The sequence below is a fragment of the Bacillus rossius genome, chromosome 8 (genome assembly GCF_032445375.1).
Source record: "Bacillus rossius redtenbacheri isolate Brsri chromosome 8, Brsri_v3, whole genome shotgun sequence".
Taxonomy (NCBI): Eukaryota; Metazoa; Arthropoda; class Insecta; order Phasmatodea; family Bacillidae; genus Bacillus; species Bacillus rossius.
In genome coordinates this window covers 41,374,794-41,399,554 of record NC_086336.1, presented here as the reverse complement: position 1 = coordinate 41,399,554, position 24,761 = coordinate 41,374,794, and the positions used below count along the sequence as shown (strand labels likewise).

Below are 24,761 nucleotides of genomic sequence, written 5' to 3'. Positions count from 1 at the left end.
TGCCAATCCACATTATGAACACCTAAAGCAACACTAAGCTTAAACAGGTGCATCATATTTGCACAAAACACAAGTCCAATGGTTACTACTCAAAGTTGTTTTCATCATTATCAAAACTTTAAACTCTAATGGCCATATCATAACAAATAATTACAACACCCATACTTAGCTCTCCAAAACACCTTGCCTTCTGTCAATCTCTCTCTTTCTAATGCCTCATGATGATGTTGGTGATGGTCCTGCTGCTCCATGCCTAACTGATCAAAATCCCGGGCTTATATACCCATTTCTCACACCCCCCCTTCCCTCCTATTGCCCCTCCAATCTCGGGATTAATAGAGATGATTTTCGAATGTTCTAGAAAGATCTTCATACCAGTTCACATAATCGATAAACAACCAATTTCCGGGATTTATTCTTCTTCTTGCTAAATCCGGAGTTGGTAACACTGAATTCGATGTTGTGTAGGAATGAAGTCTCCACTTTGTCTATGGTATTTTGTTGAAAGTGCACTGTCTTCTGCCGCACACAGCCGTAGCTTATCTATGAGTCGTGACGTCACAAGAGGTCAGTTTATTCCTACACGTCAACATAGAAGGTAAGCTTCTTCATGTCCTTAAATGTTTGGTGGTGGAAATTTAATTTAACGTCTTGTGACCAGACTCGGTCACAAACAGTTGGCATTTGCCCGAGTGTGTAGAGGATATTGGAGTCATTGAACCCGCGAATTTTTCCGGTCTCTATTCATATTCACACACACACGGCGCAAATCTGTAGGCTTCGCAAATGGGAGGGGGGCGACGGAAATTCGTTGTGTTGGTATTTTTGGTGTGGGGGGTGGGGGTGGGGGTTAGAACGGCCCTAGAATTTTGGGCGAGTGTTTTAACCAACACAAGTCATCTCCGGATACGGTGCACGAATGTTGTAAACTGCCCATATTTCGGTCTGCATGCATGCAGATAACTTTAAAATGTACAGGAAGTTTTCCACGAAACTAAATTTTTTACTTCTAGTTTTATCAACTCCGTTTCACAGTCATGATTTTGCAAGCGTAAGCCTCAGTGAGCGGCTTCTACTTTCTAGAGAGGGGGGGTGGGGGTTTGCAGGGCCCTTCCTTGTCTCCCGGGATCTACGCACATGCGCACACAACCTCCCTCTGGGCTTCCAGTAGCTCGGCTCAGCTGACATCTGCAGGGAGAGAACCCCGTGTTCGAGTACAGGAACAGCAGTCCTGACGGTTTCCACGGGGTTGGCGCAATCCCGATTTTCTTTTCCCTACACTGTTAGAAATAACAGTTAGTTTACGGACTCTTCAATACGGAACGCACCAGCGCCAAAGCTGAGACGAATACTGTTTCGGTATTTTTCCCAGCCAATACACATAGAACTGCTTCTTGCAAGACACGAGCTTGTTTTAAACTCCGGGTTTAGAATGTTCTGTACACGGATGAATCTGTTTCTTTTACTTAAGTTTGGTTTGCTAGTCCTTGTAAACCTGCCGCAGATCTGTTCTGTTTTTCTTTATCTGCCCCATTTTTCTTTTCATTGCATGGATAAAATGAATCTGAAATTTTTTTTAATATTTAGTGGGAAAATGCTTGCATTAGTTTGGTTTTAAAAACATCATTCTCATTTCTTCAGATTCTCTTCGGTAATTAAATACTGACACTAACTTTCGTAATTCACATTCAAGTAGATTAGTAAAAAAAAATACATGTTCAATTTATGAAATTGAAAATTCATCAACGATGAATTCACATAAAATAAACGAAGAGTTCTTTGAAGTAACAGATAACCACACCTTACAAACTACCCTTGATTTCTACTTCCGAGATCTGTGATCCGTTGTGATCAGAGTAAACATGCACGTAAAAAATAAAGTTTTGAATTTTTTGTATTTAACATACTTTTAAATATTTTTTTCCCCTTACACCCCAAGATGGTTCTTGTGATTTTTTGGTTTCGTGTTTTATTTATAACTGATCATCCTTTAATTTACGAATGTATCCGACAATTCTCGAAGATCCTTGGATATTCTGTAAACAGTCCTCTTCATAATGTTGTTACAAAAAAAAATGGGTTTTCTTTCGGAATTTTTCAATGAAGCCCGAAAAATAAAGTTATCTCTATGTAGTCTTTGGATGGGGAAACGCTTTTGTTGTCTCATTAGTAAATTATGTATAATTTTACTTAAGTATATTAACTGTCCATAGGACGGGTGGATATATAGCCTATGTATATATTAACATACATATTTAGCCACGCTAATGCATAAGCTAACAGTTGCATGGCCTCGCAACACAGTGTTGCAGTAGTGCCTCATGTCTAGGCATTAAGTAACCACAGCCATAGTTTACACAGAGCCACGAGTGAGTGTTTACCTTACGTGTAAACCCCCTCCCTCCTCATCAGTACTTTCCCGCACACTGGCCGCAAGAAATAACAACATTTACATTATTTCAATTGATGCTCGCGTCACACAGTTCTCTGAGCTCTCAACCTCACGAGTTAGGCGCAGATGCTCGCACGGAATGGGATCGATACGAAAAATCTCTTCGGATGGAAAATTAATACCACCTGCGGCGTCTATTTTCTGTCACTCTGGTCTGAACTCTTCACTACAAAATGAATACTAGTCAGCCCAAACTGTTTAGCGCAGATCGATATTATAGGTGTTTGTGTATATATATATATAATATTCCATGAATTTTTAATTTAATAAATTGAAGATGTATTCTTTAAGAAAACTAATCTGCTTGAAGGTGAATTACGAAAGTTAAAGTAAGTAGGTAAAAAGATAAAAAAAAAAGAGATACTCACATAGACGGCAGCAAATTAACGAAGAGAATATGCGGAAACGTGTATGAAGTTTTTAATACCAAACCAAAGCAAGGATTTTTCCACTAAAAAAAAAAAAGAAGAAATTTTCAGTTAATTTTTTTTATGCACTGGAAAAAAAAAGGGACCAGATAAATAAAATTATAACATATCTAAAACAGGTTTAAAATGACCAGCAACCAAAGTTAAAAAACAGAAACAGAATCATCTGTGCACAGAAACCAAAGTTCACAACAAATTAGTGGTGTTTCCGAAGCCGTTAGTTCTATGTTAGAAACAACACTTTGCAGTTAACTGTCCCTGTGTTAAGTCTGGCTACATGAGTTGGGAATACCAAAAATTGTATCCCTACAACCATAATTTTCTCAGTGTCGGTGCTACTGTAATTCATGTACACAAAATAACAATTATCTCCTAATGCATTACATTATACATCAATATGGACGCCATGCAGTCCAACCTATCAGACATATGTAATACATATATATCAAAATAATACACATTGAAGGCGATAAATTCTACTTAACAGAAATTTAGGCTAATGTTCACCCTAAAACAGCAAATCGTTGGGTAAAAAGAAAAAAGTTGAGAACCAACAGAAAGAGATCCACAGATTATTTTTCTGTTAACAACGAGACAAAATTATAATAGTCAAAATGTTTTAATGTATTAAACATCTATAATAAAATATGCACTGTATTATATTTTTTACAAAAAATTATATTTAAAATTACAGATATTTAAATTCTTATTCTTTAGATTCTTACCCAGAAATTCATGCTTTGTGTTGTTCAAATAACTCCAATAATTAAAGTTATTTGTTAACCGTTCCGTGGATAGCTATCCAGTATTATCTACGCATAAAACAAGCATAATAAAACAAAATGAAGTGAAATAATTCAGTACTCTATTATTTTTTCCATGGTTTAAAAAATTGCTTTAATGAAAAATCAATAAAATATAAAAGTTTGCGCCAATTTTCGTCAGAAAAAGAACCATAGCCATGTGTTGTACTTAGCTACAATATTTTTCTTGTAGTATTTCAAACTATTTCTTAGTCAGCTGGTTTGTAAAGCAATCTTTTGTAAAAGTACAGAAAATAATTTTTCCGTGTGCTTTTGCACTGCCGGACTTCTCGTGGGTACAGAAACTATTCTTTTTTTCATTGGTTGTTAGGAAACATCAGATTTTGGGAAATCTGGACTTATCGCCTTTTATCCTATAATCCTACGAAATAATGTTTTTTTCGCCGCGGCGGCTGTTCTCTCCCCCCCCTCCCCAACCTTACCCAAACCAAAAAACTTTGGGATCCGTGTGTTATATATGCACGTTGAAATACGCCTCGCTACCGTTTTCACGCACGCGTGTGGTCATCTCTGCCCCGATGACCAGGGCTTTTGGTTGGGGGGAGGGGGGACGTCGTGTAGGGGCGAACCAGGACGAAGGGCGCGCATGAATATTCATTCATCCCGCACTCCTTTTCACTTATTCAAGATGATACAGCTCGTAAGGGTTTGCGAGGGGATGGTGGGCAGAGGGTTGATAAAAATTAGGAGGGCTGGGGTGGCGTGGTTTTGTGTGTGAGAGAGGGTGTCGTCCTCCCGACGATAATTTGGTTAAAACTGTTATTGGTTAAAGGAGTGGAGGGAGGTAACTCTCCCCCTCTCATGCGGTTACGAGTTCCTCTCAGTCTGTGTCCGCGAGTGACACCGGCCGCAGAATACGTGATGGACACGCGCAGCCGAGACGATGTGGCTGTCCCTTTGACACTGTGTTTGGCTGACGTGTGTTTTTACACTCCCCCGCTGCACACGTTGGAATAAGAATCACGCGTCGTGTTATGTCCCCGTGGGATAACGCACACAAGTTTTAACATTGATGCTAGGTCTCACACGCCAATCTTTATTTTCTTGATGTTCTTGTCCCTGTTTTTTTTTTTTTTTTTTTTAATTCCTTTCTGAATTTCTAACACGATACCTCTCTTGCATTTGCTGTTCTGTCACAAATGCCCTTAACAGATATTTCACTGAGTGTAATGTAATGAGTGTAAAAATATGCGCGCAAGTAATAGTATTTGCGAGTACTTGCGCGACTATTTACACCCAGTATATTACACTTATTGAATGTCTGTTTATGATATTTGTAACAGAACATCAAGTGTTGAAAATTTCAGAAAGAGCCTTTAAATAACAACAATGATGCGAAAACTAAGGAATAAATAATCATTATGGCTTGTGAAACTACCTTTAAATTAATGAAAAACGATAGTTACAAACCATCCAGGAATCTTCGTAAATTTACGGGTACTAAGTTTGTTGACTTTGAACATGAATCCACGAAAATATTCTTGGTATACTAGCAGAAAATTAAAAAAAAACTTGTGAAGACTCCTGCAAAAAAATTGCTTGTCTGTAAAGTCGGTTTACGGACGATAGTTTAATGTGACGTCATAATAAAACATTGATGAAATGATTGCATACTTTTATGAATAAAATTGAATCATTTTATTGAATTATCACTATTTTGTATTGATACAAAGAAGGAGTGAAATGAAATCAACAATTTAATTGATAAATGTACTTGTATTTGCACTCATTAAATAAAATATGTTTATTACTTTAACGAATAGATTATTTTAACAATAACTTTTATACATGTTTGCTATTTAACTTCTTCCAATCTGTGTTATTCTGTTAAGGATAGGACGATGATAGGAAAAGTAGGAAACGAATGGGAGTGTTTCAAGTTTAATGTGCCTCGAAAAAGTCAAATCGATGGTTGTTCCAAACGAGTGGAAGAGAGAGAGAGAGAGAGAGATGCGGCGCAAGCGTAAAAGGAGCGTAACGGGACAAAACGTAATGGGATAATGTGCGTAACGGGACAATGAGTCATCCTTTTTTGTGCGTGCAGCCGGCGTTCATCGATTTATTAGACGTCGTCACGTCAAAAAACCCTCTTTATTTCTTCTACGAGTATATTTAACTAACTAACTAAAAAAAATCTTAAGTCGAAATACGGCGTAGTCTCTACGAAGATTCAGTTTCATGAAATTACGAAGAACTCTTCGTTTATTTGACGTGAATTATTCGCGGAAAAGCCCGTAAATTTACTGTAATGCCTGAGGACGTACTTACTTTAAGCGCGCAAAGCTGAGCGGGTTCTGGCGCGCGCGGTAGTGATCAGAAGGGAGAGCAGCAGTGAGTTGAACCGCCCTAGAAGGCGATTTTCTCCAAGTCCCGTTGATTGGTGACGTCATCTCCAGGTGTCGTCTGGTGTCGTCGGATATTTTGTATGACGTCACGGCAGCCATATTTGTTCTCTATTTGGTACTTTTATTATTTTTTTTTAATCCCGAGTGCAGGCAGAGTGTTGGGTGATCGCAGTCGTGTTATGTCGGTGTCCAATTCACTAGGTGCTATGTTAGATATTTTTTACAACTTAGGGGTTCCTTTGCTGGACGACGCCGTATTTAGATTCCAAGAGTCGCAGGTTAGAGCGCGACAGTGTCGTATGCCGGAGCGCACCACATTAAATTTCAGGAATCGTTAACGGGAGGGCGTCATTTTAGTCTCAAAAGTGTCGTCTGCTTCAGATTCCGGTTAGCTTGCAGCCACGCTGTCGTTCCTGCCTGCATGCCTCCTCCACACATCGGCGATCCCCCCCCCCCCTTCCCCACCCGTCGTTGCCTTCGTGCGCCCGGGGGGGGGGGGGGGGGGGGTCTGGCGTGCGGGCCGCCAGGGGGTCGTCGATAGAGGAGGAAGGGGAGGGAGGTCTTCGTTTTCGTAGGCTGGCGGCAAGCCCTTGGTTCGTTACGCCCTCAGATGAGCGTTGATTCACGCGTGAACATGGTTGGAATGTCTTCTCTCTTCTTTTTTTTTTTCTTCCTCCTCCTCCACCCCTCTGCGCGCCCTTCGCAGTCCTTCCCCGCCGTACCCGTTCGTTTCCCCTCCGGTTTCCTTCCCGGATCGACCCTCGAGTCGTGTTTTCGTCCCGATGCAGATGCTTGGAGCGCCTCGCGACCACCGCTCTCCCGCGAAGCCTGGTCTGGACGAGGTCTGACGTGCTCCGAGAGGAAACCCGAGGATGGGGCGAAGGTAAAGGTTGGATAATTTTTACAAACAAAAAAAAAAAAAGAACCCGTCTTGCGTCGTGCATTGCGGAGGATTTAGCAGCTTGTGCTCAGAAACTCGTGTTTTCGCTAGTCGTTCCCAGGAAACACAAATTTTATTCAGTGTAAATTTCAATCAGAAAAAAAAATTGGACTTGAACCTCTCAAGCCTTTCCCCATTTTGTGCGCAAGCAGGTAATCTCAAGCCGTAGTGTTTTCACATCATGAGCGATCAAAATACAATGGTTATTATACATACAATCACTTAAATAACACTGTAATATAGATACGTCTTAAGTAAAAATTAAAATTAGTATTCTTTTGTCTACCGTTTAGTTTACTCATAAGAAATATATATATATATATATATATATATATATATATATATATATATACGCACGCAAAAACACACAATTCTCTGCACACGGTTTTTCAGTTGAGGACTCGCCATCTTGTAATTACGAATATTTCTATACCGTTTGCAATAAAGCTTCCGTGTACTTTTTGTTTTGTTTGGAATGGGTCTTAGCTTTGGCAACTTTGTTAAAGTCGACACATCTGAACTGGTGTGATTATAATGATAGTTGCAGTCGCTCGCATGAAAAATTATAAGTTGTTTCTTCGCGGCAATTTCAATGTTAGTAGTAAAATACGTGCTTCCGACAAGGTATAGAAGTTCGGGAAGAGATGTTTTGTGCCTTGGTGTACCAAAACAAAACAAAAAAAAAATTGGATAAATAGTTTAAAAGTAGAATCGCAGCAAAAAAAGAGGGACAAATCCAAGAAGGCGGAGTGTGATCCCCCTTATCTGGAGAATATCTAGTGGTTCGCCTCGAACTAAGATATCGTGATGCACGTTTTTTTTTTTTTTTTAATGCATGTAAGGGCTGACCAAAGTTAGTACTTGCCTGCTTGCTTTCTATCAGAACAAACCAAGGAAAGAAGCTATTTCGCTGGAACTGCCCACCGCGACAGTTGACAGTAGCGGCGGGTCGGTCACCCACTGACCTGCAGTGTTTCAAGTGGAGGTTATTGCCCACAAACTGTTGGGCTGTCCGCGGCCGTGACGTCACAACTGCCGTGGCCTGACTGCTCGATGACAAGGAGGGGTGAGTGGCGGTGGACGAAGGGGGGATGGGCGGGCAGACGCCACGGATTATATCTACTTTGCGTACAGAAAAATAGAATTTCCATTTCGTTTAACTTTTTATTTTATTTTTGAATCTGTTAAACAAGTTACCTAATGGTTGTACTCTGTGAATTTTTATTTTTTTTTGCAAATAGAACAGATGTATTCATGAAAAATCACATATATTTGTAAATGTGTAGATTTACGTGAACACAACAACTGTATCACTAGAAAAATAAATGTGGTTTCGGTTTCCCACCCGGGCATTTATGCTTTTTAAGTTTTTTTTTAACCGTTCCCTCAAAAGCTGTTTATTATTAACTGCGCGGATTAATACGCATAGATAAAACATAATGAAGTCAAGTTATTGAATATTCGATTATCTTTTCCATTCTTATAAAAAACTAGCTGCCATACCCGGCTTCGCACGCTATACTAATGGAAAAAAATTAAGCCACATCTCCCATTTACAGTAATGGTAAATAAAAAAAATTCAGTGAAAATTTATTACAATGCTGTATAATGTACCGGAGAGAAAATGAATAGCACCGATGGTTTCCCGACTCGTGCACGCAACGTACAACTGATGTACCCGTACTTCGCTACGGCAGTCTACAGGCAGATCACTCTTGCGCCGCTCATTGTACATACCCCTCCTTGTGGGTACGCCACTGCCGCGCGATGCCCGTTGCCATGGAGACGCAGAAGGCATGAACAATGCAAAATCCTGTTCTCACGCAGACAAAGTACCCACTGTTGCCTGGTTTTAACCACCCATGGGATCTAATTTTCGGAAAATTGTCATCCTGTGTAACATAAGGAACATTACTGTGAATTTTCAAGTCTGTAAAATATATATACTTGAAAAAAATGGCATTAAAAAAAATTAAACACAGAGAGAGGAAATTAAAACAATAGTTTAGGTTTGCGATTTAAAGTGATAAAAAGTATTTAAATGAGGGTACTGATTGCTTCGTTGTTAATATCACACGGGTGTTTATTACTTGTATGGGAAAATTAAGAATGATAAGGCATCTAGTGCGTGGCAACAATGTTAATAGACAATAGGAAAAAAACTTCTAGCGCCTGCGGCATTGTCAACACACACTTCGTACGTGTACTGCATGTTGTATCTAACCCCCTCCAACGCATTTGATTCTAAATTTGACTTTTAGTAAGGATCCCTAATGTTATTGAGAATATAATATAGCCTATAGCCTTCCTCGATAAATGTACTATCCAACACTCAAATAATTTTTCAAATCGGACCAGTGGTTCCTGAGATTAGCGCGTTCAAACAAACAAACAAACAAACTCTTCAGCTTTATAATACTAGTATATATATATGCTGAATGCAAATTTTTTTTCATAAAAAAATACTTAAGTGTTATCTCGAAAAACGTGTTTCATATTTACAAAAATAGCTAAGGCCATTTGTTGTACAAAGTTACAATAGGCTATGTCTTGTAGTATTACTAAGTCTTTCTTGGCAATTAGTTTGCAAAGGAATCTTTAAAAAAGCACCATTATTTTATTTTTATTTTATTTTCTGTGTGATTCAGCGTGCTCACGAATGAACAAGTAGCTGATGATAGATTAAAATATGTGATCGACTAGTTGGACATATTTTAAGTAATCCAAAAACATTAAGCTCAACAATTGATAAAAAAAAAAGTATAGGGTATCATACAGATCTATAATTAAAGTGCGAAACTCGGTTACGAAATTTAACGCTCAATTCTTCATAATTATGTGTGACAAATATACGAAAATAGTGTTTTCAAGTACATTTCACGCGTAGTTTCCACACCCGCCACTAGAATTCGTTGCCGGAGTATCTACGCCGATTACAGAATCATTCGATTTGCAGAGCGAAAAGTTAACAAAAAAAAAACAGCGCTTAGAGCAAGTATTTTTGGTAACATTCCTTAACATGAAATGGACGTACGTACATGTTATTTAAAAAAAATATATCTTGAAAGGTAGGTACTTATTCACGGAACTTTTAAAACTACCAATAATATTATTTTAAAAGAGTGAACATTAGAGTTGCAATAACTAGTGAGTATCAAATTAGTTTTAAATTAGATAAAGGAATTTGTTGAATTATTTTACTAGACATTAACAGAAAATAAATTTACCTATTTCTTTACTTCACAAACATTTTTACAGTGATCTTCAGGATTTTATTTATTTATTTGATTAATTTAATTTTTTGTTCTGTGAATATCACATGGAGTTGAGTACTTCGGGATATTGAACTAGTTATTTTGTATATATATGCACATACAATGTTAATACAAGTATTATAAATACAGAGTAAATTTTACGTTTAAAAAATGGTACATAAAATGGCATACTTTAGGTTCCAAAAAGGAAAAGTTAACACACAAAAAAAATAGCATAACCTCCTGGTGGTAGTAGGTTTTTTTCTTGATCCGAAACACAGCAACTCAGTAAAGGCCGTAGTCTCGGAAGGTGCGCCAGGTTGGTGCTTGGGCGTCGGAAGAGCTCTCTCTTCCTCCCCCCCCAACCCCCCGGTTGCACCGTCCAGCCTCTTGTCATCCTTTTCTCTTCTCGCCGGTTTTCAACATCGCCCCGTTCGTTATCTCCCATGGTTACTTAATTGCCCCGAGCCTTTCTCGCAGCAGCCCCGCTCGCCCAGTGTGCCGCATTAGTCATGTGGAGATCACCCAGACCCCCACCACCATCGTCGACGGACGCCGCGCGCGGCCGCAGGAACCCTGAAGGGGGGAGGGGGCAGTTTCCGAGGGTGAAGGATAAGAGGCCCATCGTCCATTTTCTGGCGACTGCCCTGGCTTACTAACTCGGCATTAGGAGATAATTTTGTTGGGAGTTCACAGTTTGGGGTGAGGTCATAGACGGGAGGGAGGGGGGTGGAATGAGTGCCCCGGCCATTAGTGGAGTGAGCACAGACCGAGTTTAGCTTGTTAGTTTGGCGGGAGTTCCACGCCCGCCGTAGCTTGCCTGCCGCCACACCCTCTCTTTCCACCCCTTTAAGACCTCCGTCCTTGGGCCTCATCACACGTTTTGGCTCCAGGGAGGCGGCGGGAGGAACCCTAGAACATGGACCCCCCCGCTCGGCCCTCTTCAACTCCCGCCACTTTCCCCGGGGCGCTAGCTGACCGCTTTGCATCATAATCCATCCGCAAAGGGCAGGCGGCAGGCGCATGAATATTAAAACCACCGGGGGGGGGGGGGGGGGTGGAGACCCCCGGGGGGGTACAGTTCCCGCGGAAAGTCGGAGAGCCCGCCGGCCAGCAGGTGGCTTGTAGGAGGAGGGGTTGGGGGTGTTTACGTGCCGCGTTTTGCCTCGCCAAAGTGAAATCCTCCCGGGACAGTCGCGGGCGCGAGACCTGGCGGTCTTTGGCGAGTTCGGCGGCTCCTGGAGGGAAGTCTCGCACTGGCAGGAGCCGACAAGACGACCGCAGCTGCCGGCGCCCGAGTTGGTTCCGGCCTCTGCATTTTCATCACTCGGCGGCGGGCAGTTTCTCGCGTGCAAATCCTTTCCAAATGTCATTACCTAACCTTAAAAAAAAAAAATTTACTTAGTGCAGTAACGTGCGGAAGTAATTTGGGTTAGGAAAAAACCTAATCTCGTCTTAGGCCCCAGAGCCGTTGAGGAGTTTAGGGGAGGGGGGACTAAATTATTTTTAAAAGAAGTCATAGGAAACCCTAGAAGTAATACAATACGTTAAGAGTTATAGTGACACAAAAATATATATATAATTTTCCCTACTTTTTACAAGTAATAATTTGAAATACTACAAGAAAGATATTGTAACGTTTGTACAACACATGCCTATGGTTATTTTTGCATACATGAAACACATTTTTTTCTCTCGATATAACTGTCAGCATAAATGAATTGGTCCATGCAAAAAGGGCTTCAGTCCATTTTTTCCGCAATTCCAGTTTGAATATGCAACATTACCTAAGAAGGTAGATACACATTTCTACGCCAAAAAGACTTCAGTCCAATGCACTGTTACCGTAGTAACAGACTGTTAATTTCACTGTTCCATGCAGCAAGGGCTTCAGTCCTGGACTGAAGCCCCTTTTGCATGGAATAAAGTTTGGGAATTTTTGTTGTAGCGGCGCACTATTGAAATATTCTGTGACATTATGTTTCCTAACCTGTTATTCAAAATGTTTATAACAAAAGAATGTTGAATATGCAGTTTGTTTGTTAAATGATGGTAAATTAGTAAGTTTTATACAAAGATATTGTTAAATAATGTCATCAGAAAGTGAAGGCACAGACAATGTAGAAGAAAGAGGTATAAAGAGGAAAAGTACACCATCTTCTTGGAAAAGAAATATAAGAAAAACTGCAAGATGTAAAGGGGAGGAATACCTAACCTCCAAAGGCAATTTGATTCCAGCCAGAACAACAGGACCTCCATGCAGGTAGGTCTATAACTACCAATGTTATCTAAAGCTTGTATTTGTTATATACATTACAATATTAGGCACTTACTTATGTATTTCTGATATCAAGAGAATTAGTTTTAGTAGGCCTAAATCTCTCAATGCACTATATATATTTCCTTTATTTTCCAACAATCACAAAAATATTTATCGTTTTGTTTTCAGATGTCAGAGAATGAAGTGTTTTGAGATCTCAGATGATGAAGCTATTGATGTGCTAAGACGTTTGCATGATTTGCCTACAAAAAATCAACAAGACACATTTATTCAATCTCTGATTGATATACATGATGTTGATCGCCGTCGACCTCGGAAGAAAGAGGGGGCAAGAATTGTTGACAAAGTTTACAAATACTATGTTATTATAGGCCATGTAAAGAGAGAGGTATGTTACAAAGCTTTCTTATCATTGTTTGCTATTACTGATAAACGAGTGAAGAGGATTAGAAAACTTGCTTTATTGGGCAAAAGTCCCGTTGATGAAAGAGGGAAAACATCAAGTGCTAACACACTTCCACCTGAAGTTCGGGAAAAAATCAGAAACCACATTCTTAGCTTTCCAGTTAAATGCACAAAATACACTGGTAAAACAAAATCATATCTCGACGCCAGACTGTCTGTAAAGTCCATGTATAATCTATTCAAAGATAAAAATCCTGACATTAACTGCAGTTATCAGTTTTTCATTAAGTTTTTCAATGAAAACTTTTCTCTATCATTTGGCAGACCCCAGGTTGATTGCTGCTGTACTTGTGAGGAGTTAAAACTTAAAATTAAAAGCCCTCACATAAATGAAGCAGCCAAGAGGTGTGCGGCAGCGGAACTAATGATTCACAGAAGGAGGGCAAAGAAGTTTTATAATGAACTTAAAAAAGAACGAGACTGCAAAACTGAACCACACGTTCTGTCCATCTGTATGGATTATTTGCAAAATATTCAATTGCCACGAATCCCAGTTCAAGAGACTTTCTATATGAGGCAGTTAACAGTCAATGTTTGCTGCATACATAACATAAAGGAACATAGTGCTATGTTATACCTTTATCATGAGGGTACTGCCAACAAAGGCCCAAATGAAGTGTGCTCACTTTTAACGGATTATTTGAACACGGTTCCTCCAGAAATTAAGGAGATAAGGATTTTCTCTGACAACTGTTCTGGCCAAAACAAAAACCACTCACTGGCACGTTTGTTATTGGCTTTAACACAAACTGGTCGATTTAATAAAATAGAACAGTTCTTCCCCATCAGGGGTCATTCGTTTCTCCCCTGTGACCGAGATTTTCCAATGATTAAAAGACAGCTGAGGAAACATGACCGTTTATATTCCTTAAGAGAAATCACTGAATTAGTAATCAAGAGCAGTAATAATAATAAGTTTATAGTGACACATGTGAAATCGGAACACATATTCGATTACAAAAATTGGTGGCCTCAATATTACAAAAAGTCTGTCGTTTCAGAAGAAACGCGCCCGAGATCAGTTCCGAAAGATGATAAGCAACAGTTTGGCATAAGTTCCTTCATGCATTTTTCTTTTAGTCAAGAAATGCCTGGAACAATTGTTGCACGAAAATTTATCAATGGTATGGTACTACATACTTTTTGTTTGCGGCAAGCAATGACGAACCCCGAATTTCCACCATGCATTGCTTATCCAGAAGGGAAGGTCCCCATTAAAAAAAAGAAACTAGATGACATACGAAAACTTCTGCCCTATATTCCCGAGGAGCATAAACAATTTTACATTGATATTTCTAACTGGCCAACAGCTGAAAACATTGATTTGGAAGTACAAGATGATTAACTGGAGAACATTGATTTGTAGGTACAAGATGATTAACTGGAGAACATTGATTTGTAGGTACAAGATGATTAACTAACTGTATATAATTTAATTTTTGACACACTGTACATGAGTAAATAAACTAATATGTAGTAAAATATAACATATTGTATCTTCTTTTCTACCATTTTGTTGGATAAGAAACAATTAAAATAATATATATACTAAAATAACAATAAAATATAAAAGAGTGTTTAATAAAATACTTTTCCATGCAAAAATGGCTTCAGTCCAACATATTTTATAATTTTTTTTCGACAAACTATATACAAGAACAGTAATATAGATAATTCATATGAGTGGTGAAATTGTTAGGTACCATATTAAAAAAAAGGTGTTATTATATTATTAAAATCTTCTGGCGCAGACAGTTTTTTGTGTTTTTCTCAAAAACACTTATTTAGGACTAAAGACCTTTTTGCATGGATCGATTCAAATGGTACAATTATTAGTCTCGTATTTTAACATCTTCTTGGCTGAAAGAAATCATTAAGAATTCAGGGGTGTTCAGATCGTCTGGAATGCACTACTTATAGTTCATAACCACTTCATGTTTTGCGTCACTTTGTGTACTACATGGCAACTTGTGTTGCGTGTAAGTTCTGTGAAGATTAATTACAAAAAAAAACTGAATGAGAAAGATTTCCAAGCCAGGTACAGATATCCCATGGGTGGGGAAATTTCGATATCTGATGAGAGTTTTTGATCTTTCTTGGCCATGCGCACTGTACGAGGTACGAGTATTATGATTTTTGGCGTCTCCATCAGTCACTCGTCTGAGATCGGCAACTCGGACGAACGTTCTTGCCAAAATAGGCCCTGTCGATGGTAGAGCATAGTCACGACACGTATGTGGGGGTTCTCTTGCTCCAGTTTGCAACGGGAAAAAAAATTGGCTGCTAGAATTTACTTTATGAAAATCAGTTACCAAATAATAATGTATTTATAACTCACGAAACTGTAAAGCGACATTAAGATTTTGAAGTTAAAAAAACCAAAACGTTTCCTCAGTTACAAAAATATTATTTTTTTTTTTAATTTTGTCATTACAAATTTCTATGTAGAAAGGATTTCACACAAAATATTTTGTGGTGACCATAAAACGTTTTTTTTTCCCTCTGTGTGGATTTCCATAAACCTCAACAAAAGTTCTTTCCTGACAGAATTTAACTGAACTGTGGGGATGAGGTAATCTATATTGTTTCTCCTCCCCCTCCCCAACATACTTTTAATGAATTCCACTTGAGCCATCGTATTAGCCAGTTATTCGCGAGGTCTTTACCCTCTTTTTTTTTAAATGTTAAATTACTTCCGCTGTTCGTATATAAAGAACCGGTCCATTATGTACAGACCTAATTTACATTTCGCATCTGGTGCTTCAAGTTTCGAGGACTTTTAAAGGATTGGCGAAAATGCAGTACACCCTTTGCGTCCGAAATTTAAATAAAAAATGCTCCCAGTAAACATGTAACTTTGCTTCAGCTGTTTTTATTTTTAAGTTATGATTCTGATTATCTCACAGACTGAAAAATATGATTGTAGAATCAATACCAAGGGTAAGAAATTAAATTTGTAAAATGAAAATTATGCAATCAAATCATAAAACATAGCCACGTTGTTATTAAAATTCTATAATTGGCTTACAATTATTCAGAGCGTAAAATAGGTTAATGCCTAGTTAACAAACAGCTTTAACCAACCACAATTTGTCACTTTTATTTATTTATTGACTTAGTTTACGTGCCGAAGTTACGGCGTGCCGCCTTGTCTACTACTTAAACCTTTAACACAGAGACTCGTACATGGTTTATCATGGTCTGGTAACCGGCGTATAATGTGGGAACTCTTTAACTCCAGGGATTTTTTTTCATCCCTTCTCCAATTCGCGGCGGCCAAACTTGCCACTTCGCGGGTGGCCGAATTCACGCACCCGCGAACACACGCCGCACTCTTTTTTTTTTCACTCCGTCTCCACTCCTTGATGGGGGGGGGGGGGGGGGGGAGGAACCCGAACATCATATTCGCGCTAGGGCGGCTCCGACCCTTAATACCCCTCTTTTTTTTTCCTTTCCGGTCTTCTATGCAAGATCTCCCTCTTATAGTCTGCGTCACGTAACTTGTCTCAAAACATTTTGACAATTGTTAAAAGTAGTCCCAGTGGACTTAGGTATCCTTTTGCCAGTGTTGTTTGTCAACCGTATTTGTCAACAATTTCATGTTGTTGTATCATTCGTGAACAATCGTCATGTGTTGCTTTGCAAGTGAGGTCTGTCGAATTTGAGAAACGTTATACGACACACAGAATGCACACGTAGTTAACGTCAACAAATGGTTAATCCGATATGTATTAATCACAGCCGCGGCACGCCCTAAAGCCCTTATGGGTAAGGACAGGCATTTTCCGCGCGAAAAAAAAATCAGAACTCTAATTAAACTGTAATAATGTGTACCCGCGCCAGAGATTTCTTCTTTGTGATTGGCGGCCGTGCACAAGATAAGCCACTCGGGACGCGTTTTTTTTTTCAGGTACTGAATTATTATGATTTGTGTGTTGACATTTGAAATGTTCTTGAAAGAAACTCGACCAGTCACGAAACACGGACGATGCTACTCTCGGCTAGTCTCGAAATCTCTTCGCGAAAAATTCATTGCATTTACATACTTCTGGGTATAGACCGGAAAAAAAAAAATTCGCTGTTTCATTCTGCGATAGGGCACAATCCAATTTGCAATTATTGTTATTATTATTTTTGCTGCTTCAGTGATTGCCTGAAGGACTCTTGAGCCAGTGAACGACCCTCAACGTAAAGAAGTATCTCAACCACGAGCATCCCCAGTTAGCAGGCGTCGCGAGTCAGTGGCCAATGAGCTGGCGTGTTTGTTCCCGCGTGCGCAGATGATCGTGGGAGTTTTATTCTAGAGGTCATTGAAAGCGCGAATTTTTTTTCCAGTTCCTACGTATGTATTGTCGGAACAAGCACTCTCTCCGAAGGAGACTGAAGGATCAAACGAAGCTAGTCGGAAGGTAGTGGGGAAATTGGTACCACTGGTACTAAAACAGACTATACTTGCTGGTGGACTCCATGCCTAACAGGTGCAGGCCCCCCCTCCCTCACTCCTTGACCCCTCCGGCCAGCCTCCCCAGCCTCATCATCCCCTCGGACCACAATGAAAAACATGCTAATGCGAAGCCCTCTCTCCGCTCCCCTGCAGATAGCCCAACGCCAGGGGCAGGATTATTGAATTCGCAAACAAGAACAAACAACAAAAACTGCTCTTCCCCCACCCCTTCCCCCCGCCGCCTCTTACTTAGGGTCCGCGTGCAACCCTTGCGCGTATTATATTAAGCTAAGGACTTTGGGGTGTGGGGGAGTGGCTTTTATGTCGGCAACTTCCCCCCCTCCCCCACCCTCCAACCATCCAACCCGCGGGGGCGAATTCCTGGTGAAGCTTCCGAGGGCTTCCGAGGGGCCTTACCTGTGCGCGGCTTCTTTTCTGGCCACGGTTTTTCGGCCTTGTGAAAAAAAAAAGGTTGGAGGGGGGGAATCCCCGCAGGGAAATTGTGGAAAAAGTGGTCACTTCTTTAACCCTCCACAACCTGGGCTCAACATCTCAACCTAGCGGCAAGAAAATTCCCGCGTAAGGCTTAAGTTAAGTTCGTTCGAGAAGGGAGGCGAAGGTTTCATTAAAAGGAAACTTTGGTCCGCAAGTCCTTCTCCCCTCGGTTTACCTCCGGTGGCTTTGCTGCGAAGGGAAGTACAAGTTAGCAAGAGGATTATTTAAAAAAAATATTTTTGGTCAGTTGGTGTTTTTGTCACGACAGAATTTTTAAGGCTCTGTGGAGAAGCTCGAGAGGAAATCAACATTGCGTTAGTGGTTAATGGAGTTAGCGTGACGAGGCAACCGGGTTTGAAATACGTGTTTGTGTCTTTTTTTCGTGGCGGTATAATTAGTAGAAGCGTTGTCTCATACTAGCTACTTCTCAGTTGCGTAAAATTTCACCATTGCCAGGTAGCGTTCAAGTAACCTTACCTATGCGTCAAAGCTCAGCGGAAAATTTATACATATCTGTAAAATATATTTTTACCAGATTTGTTTTGATAAATGTCCTTTTATTTCATATTTGTAAACTGGCGAGACGAAAAATTAATACGGGAAACGTTAGTTAAATGTTTTGGAAGTTTCGTACCTTCTTGTTTTTTAGATGTTTATTATTTTTCTATAATCTTGTAAAAAAAACTATTTGGGTTTTAACTTTTCCCTTCAGTTTCAGATGATTTAGTTTATCTTGTACGCCATAAAAAATTCTTGTCACTTTTAATTTTATTAATATTATATTATAAATAATCCATCATTTTACAGCTATTTGTGTATTTAAACCTGTCGGCTTGCCAGAATTTTAAATAAATAATTTTGTTCACTACATTAAAATTATCTGTTGTCTCACTAGGTATAATCAAGTAAGGTGCCTGTAATTATTTCTAAACTTGTTCATTCGATCAAAAATTAATTACGTTATGTATATGTATATGTATATATAACCCGTACACCAGTCTAGACACATTTATTCAAGACTATGTAATTCATTTTTGATCTGAGTGAACAGGTTCAGAAATAAAATGGATAATGGTCCATCACTTGATTTTATTTATCGAGACAAAAGATAATTTTCATGTAGTAAACAAAGCTATTCATTTAATATTCTGTCATGCCGAGAGGTTTAGATACACAAGTAGCTGCAAAACGGATGCAATATTTTGTGTAATAATATTGTTACGAACGCAGACAGGACTGTGACACGCGCCAGGTTCGGAGCTGGCTGGCGTTCCTGCCAGGCCACTGGCGTCAAGCGCCGTGTCACGTGGCGTTCACTGACGAAAGCATGCCACGCATGCCTGGCCAGATTACAAGGGTCGTCGCTACCCCCCACCCCCCACCGCTCCACGCGCTTCGTCCTGCCTCGGCGCTGTTATCTATCGCTGAGCGGCCTGGGGAAATTCCGCGGGCCGCCGCGTGGAGTGGCGCGAATCGACGCTGCTTTTCTGGACTGTTCGGGCGTCGGGTCGGCCCGAGATGACGATACTCGTCAAAGCTGCTGTCGACAGTTCTGGAAAGACAAACCACGAATACTTGAGCAGCAACGTCGGCCTTTGCGGGAGTTCCGGGCGGATTCCGAGTGAGTTCATAGAGTTCGGAGAGTTCCGCGAGTGAAGGGAAGTGCTACATCAGCGAAGAGGGTGTGAAACCCTCATCCCCCCTTGCCAAGAGTGGTGCGACGTGGAGTTCTACCGGATCGTGAGAGTGCGGCCACTGAGTGGCGCGAGACTGTGTGTGTGTGGACAGGCGTGTAGTAAGGGGCGAACCACTGTTGAGTCTAGCTCCGGTGAGGAGTGCGAACTGCGGAAATTGACAGACATTGAGCGACCTGAGAATAAACATTTTAAATTGCCAGTGATTTGTGATCGCACATTTTTAACTACAATTATTTATTATTAATGTAAATATTAGTAATCAATAAAACTTAATTGGGCTATACTTTGCGAACCCAGTTCTCCCCACATTATAAATCGTAACAATATTAATAAAAAAAATAATCGACGATTAATTTATTTGACGTAAAAGATAAATTAAATTCTCTGAAATTTAAAGAAAGAAAACTATATACAGTAATTTTACCCTTTGTACTGATATCTCTTTTAAATATATACAAACAATACAACTATCTTGTCGTCTGAACTCCGCTTATATGTGGATAAATTTGTTTTTTTAATATTCTGCGGGAAACCAGACGGTAAAGCAAGAGCTAACTTTTGGACGGTTCATGGAGCACCGACATCCGCGTACAATAGAAGCTAAAATGAAGTAGACCTGTTAGGTGTACTGCTCAGTGTTTACCCCAATATATCCGAAACCGAAGCCGTGTTTTACATAGTTTGGCGCTTGGTAACTTAAGTTTTGGGTTTTGCACACTGTAAAAAAATTTGAACCCTAAATTTACGAAGAACGCTGGTTACAAATTACCCAGGGATCTTCGTAAATTTATCGTTATCATCTTAAATTTATGGATACAAAGTTCACTTACTGTGAATATGAATCTACTACAATAATCTCTGCATAGAAGAAAAACATTGAAAAGCTGGTTAAAGAAACAACATACTTATTTCTTCCACGTGAGCATTTATCCTGTTTATACAAAAAAAAATCGGAAGTTGAAATACGGAGTAGTTTGTAAGAAGATACAGTTATATTAAATTACGAAATACTGTTCGTTTATTTGAGGTGAATTTTTTCTTTGAAAAGTCAGTAATTTTACTATAGTTTTTAACAGTACATGTTGTAAGCTTCCAGATCGTCAGCTTTGATTATCGCTCATTCCCATCTTGCATTAATGCTTGGAAAATACTTTTTTTTAAATTATCTTGTGAATTATTACCTATAAAATTAAAAAAGAACTAATTTCTTAAATTAATCTTGTTATTTTTTTCTGGTCAGTGTTTCTTGTCTCCAAAGACTAATTAACCAAAATAAAACCGCTAAATTAAAAAAAAATACGGTAAGGATATATTATAGTTTATTTATGACAGTAAACATAAATCTATACTTATAATTAAATTACTTCGGTCAAAACTATTACTTACATAGCTAATATAATATTGTGATGAATTGGTGATTTAAATTTAGTAGTATGTAATATTAGCATAAAACAAAACAAAATGAAATTTGCAAAACAAAAATTACTTCTAAGGGTTTTTTTCCTTCAAAATCATGTCACGTGGCCATTTAATGTACAAAATACGTCAACTGGAAAACGGGCTGATATTCACGCTGCGCACTCAACACTCCATGTTTTTTTTTTTTTTTTCCTTCCCCATTGCGGCCTCAGAGATTCTGTGGTTTCAATCCATCCATCGCCCCTTTTACCAAACCGGTTCCAGAGAGACCTCATTGCTTGGGATCTCTCGCTCTCTTTCTCCATCTCTCATCTTCTGCGTCTGTGATTTCTTCTCGCTCGCCCTTGTTCGCCCCACTCTCGGTCCATAGCCACCTGCCTCCTCTTGTCTGTTCAAACTTCCCCGTTCCTCCTCCACAAACAAGAACGTGGGAAGAGTAGGCGGGGAGGGGGAAAAAAGCAACTGGACGGGGGGGAAAAAAAAATAAGGAGAGAGACACACACAAAAAAATTGAAAATAAACTCGGACAACAGCCCCTTTGCAGTGTTGCCAATGGAACGACAAAAGAATTTAAACTCTTAATAAAAGCGGCTAAATAAACATGGCAACATTGTAAGGTATGGGTGAAGAGGAAGGGAGGGGGAGCAAGGATCGTCGGTGTTTTGTTGGTCGGGGGAAAAGTGAGAGCTGGGTGTGGGTTTTTTTTTATTTTTATTTTTGTTTTTTGTGCTCCCTTCTCCTCGGAAATGAAAGGAGGTGGGGGAAGACTTGGAGAGGCCAGGTGAGGAATTCTGGAGACCCGTCCAGCGTCCAGGTGGGTTCTTGCCGGGCGCAACAGACGTGGAGTAAAAGGCCGAGGCGGTGTCGTTTGTCTTTTGTTAATCTCTACCCCCCCCTCCCTACAACACTTTTATCCTTCCTCGACCAACTCTCAAGGTACCACCCGCCCCCGCCCCCCGCCCCAGCGACCACTAATTAAATCATCGACGGCGCGATTGTGTTCTTGTTGCCCTTCCTAATGGAGGGGCACGCCTTCCCCATTGTTCAGTCGCCGGCTTTTATTTACTTTGTTTTTTTTTTTCTTCCCCTCACTCCCACCCCCATCAGTCAACACTCCTTCCACCACCAAAAACTTAAATAGTTCGGAACCTCGACTTCGCGAAATGAAATGGTTAGAAGATTTGTCCCGCATCGCTAAACCTGTTTTACTGTTTCATGTGTATTGCAGTTTTGGTTCAGCCTTTGTCGCATTACCGGTGTGTTTGTTAATATTCTCCCCCCCCCCCCCCCTGCCTAGTGAGGCTAAATTCCATCTCTGTGATGTAAAAAAAAAAAATCTTATTTTACATAGTTTCCTGGATTTTTATTTTTATTTTCCTACTGTGTTGCGTCAGTGGCTTTTTTAAAAACGTTAAAATATCCATAAGTGCGTTGTGACTGTGTTAGCGAGAAGGGCAAACATATATATTGGTTGAAAAATCTGTAGGATTCCCAGCGAGGGAGGTGGCTGCTGAATTAAGTTTATCGTTTCCGTTTCAAAGTTACGATTTCTCAAGAGCAGGAGTTGGGTCTCCTAGGATTTACGCCCATGAATGATTATTTGTCCGAATATGAACAAATCATTTGTGCACGTGCCAGAATGATCCCGAAATCATGTTTGTGAGACTTCGAGCCATTTGAGACTTTACGGAACTGATACATGAACACAATTTGCTGATGGATGAAAAAAAAAAAGGGCTCGTTTCTCACTAAGCCAATGAGAACAAGCTGTAGTGTAAGCCAGTTTAAAGTCAGTGTCAACGTAACCTGTCTCGAATTTGACAGCAATGGACTACCTATCATTCTGCCGCAGTTGCTCTGTCACCATTGTTTCTAAGTGAACACCTTCTCGTAGTTTTTAACGTTCGTAAACAAACATCATGCGATGCTTTGCAAGTGATCCTTGGGAAACGGTTGTATGGGTGTATTTGAGGAATTTCGAATATGAAACAAATTACCTGATAAAGACTAAACAAAACTCTTGTGATTCAACTGGATAGAACCACGCAGCGTTGAAACATTATTTCTTCCAACCCACAAGAGGGGCTAGATTTTGCACTGTTTTACGCATTGTGTTGGCGCCGATTTTGTTCGCAACAAATCGCCGTCCCTCTTACTCTTGTTCGAACGCACAGTGACTGGCTATCTTCGCAAGAGACTTAGTGGTGGAAAGCCGCCCAAACGACGTGAGACACAATAAAATAAAAGTAGTCCTAGAATATGTGCTATTTTACCACAAAGCTTTCGCTTGACAGTTCCTAGTCTCTAAACTTGCAGTGCAATGGGTAAAAGACTCACCCCCCCCCCCCCCTCAATTTCTCATTCCCCCTACCCATAGCTGAAAGAGAAGTACAGCCGACTTGTTAGTTTTGAGTCATAACTAGAGATGTTGATTTATCGCGGAGCTGTTTTACGCCAAGATAATTCCAAAACTAACACACAGTGAGAAAGGGTTGTTAACCTGAACTATATATGCGTTTCTATACCTATGACGAAACAAAAATTATATATAATTGATTCTAAACAAATATTTTTTAAAAAACATGTTTTGTTGATCCAACAAAATGGTTTCGTTAACTCAGCTGTATATTTTGTTGGGTGTACAAAATCAATCTCGCTAAACGTTATATTTGTTAAGGCCGACAAAATATATTGGTACGCGACGCAAATACTTGTTTCACCGTGTAAAAATAAGTATTTTTTTTGTATCCAACAATCTTTCTTTTTCTCAGCGCAGTAAGTCTTAGTGCCTTTTATGATTTGGAAATAATTTTTTTTTGACTTGAAAACGTCTATTCGAACGTTATAGAGTGATAGTCGGTTGAACTTTCTTGTGTGACAAAATACCGTCAGCTTTTGAATAGATATTAACTACGAGACTAATAATGCGTCAACAACGGTTGAGCCCACAACGGATGGATCACGTCTGTACGTGTTTGTCGCGCAGTGTTTGTTTTGCCCGTGACGTCATCGCACCAGGGTAGGCGCACGCGCGTGATTTTACGAATTAGCTTTGTGTGATGGGATTAATTTATGTAGCGTGGGAACGCGTTCAGATAGGACGTTTATTCGGGTGTCCTTGTGAAGTGAGTATTGCATTAGATGGGAATTTATGCAAATTAATATAGCGATTTTACGAGCCAAATATGGCCATGTATTTTGAAACAATTTGGTTAACCTTGAGTTTTCCTAGACCACCCAACACAACCATTTGACTTTAAAATTTTTTTTCATAAATATCCTTAAATTTTATGTCATGAATATCAAGACCAAAATACAAGTAAGGCGATAATTTATTAAAACGTATACATGTATTAAAGGGGTCTGGATCCTGAACCACAAGAATTCTGATAAAAATATATATATCCTGATACAAATCGGCACAAAACTAAATTTCTTTGGTTTTATGATGTGCGGTTGGTAGGGTAAGAATCATTAGTGACCGCTTTCACAGAACAAAAAAGGAAATATGTTCAACCTGGAAGTGAAAACTCTGTGTACTTCTACACTCCTTGGTCGGGACGACAGGACTGTCCCTCGGCAGGGCGACCGGCCCCAGTGAGCACAGAGGCGCGGACCCAGCTTACGATACCGGACGATGCAAGGCGATACGGAAAACCTCCTGTTCAAATGCAGATTCCAAAATTTTTGGGAATAAAATATTGGCCTCTATTTCAA

At 39.8% G+C, this 24,761-nt stretch overlaps 2 protein-coding genes across 5 annotated transcripts in view; both read left to right on the top strand.

Moving 5' to 3' along the window:
• The window catches only part of LOC134534802 (LIM/homeobox protein Lhx2-like), an 818,703-nt gene that overhangs the window by 517,707 nt on the left and 276,235 nt on the right, over positions 1-24,761 (top strand). The gene's annotated exons all lie outside the window — the stretch shown is intronic.
• On the top strand, positions 11,842-15,378 carry LOC134534793 (uncharacterized). Its single transcript, XM_063373380.1, has 2 exons — positions 11,842-14,355; positions 14,392-15,378. The coding sequence occupies exon 1, from the start codon at positions 12,703-12,705 to the stop codon at positions 14,332-14,334; it is 1,632 nt and encodes a 543-aa protein (XP_063229450.1). The 5' UTR covers positions 11,842-12,702; the 3' UTR covers positions 14,335-14,355; positions 14,392-15,378.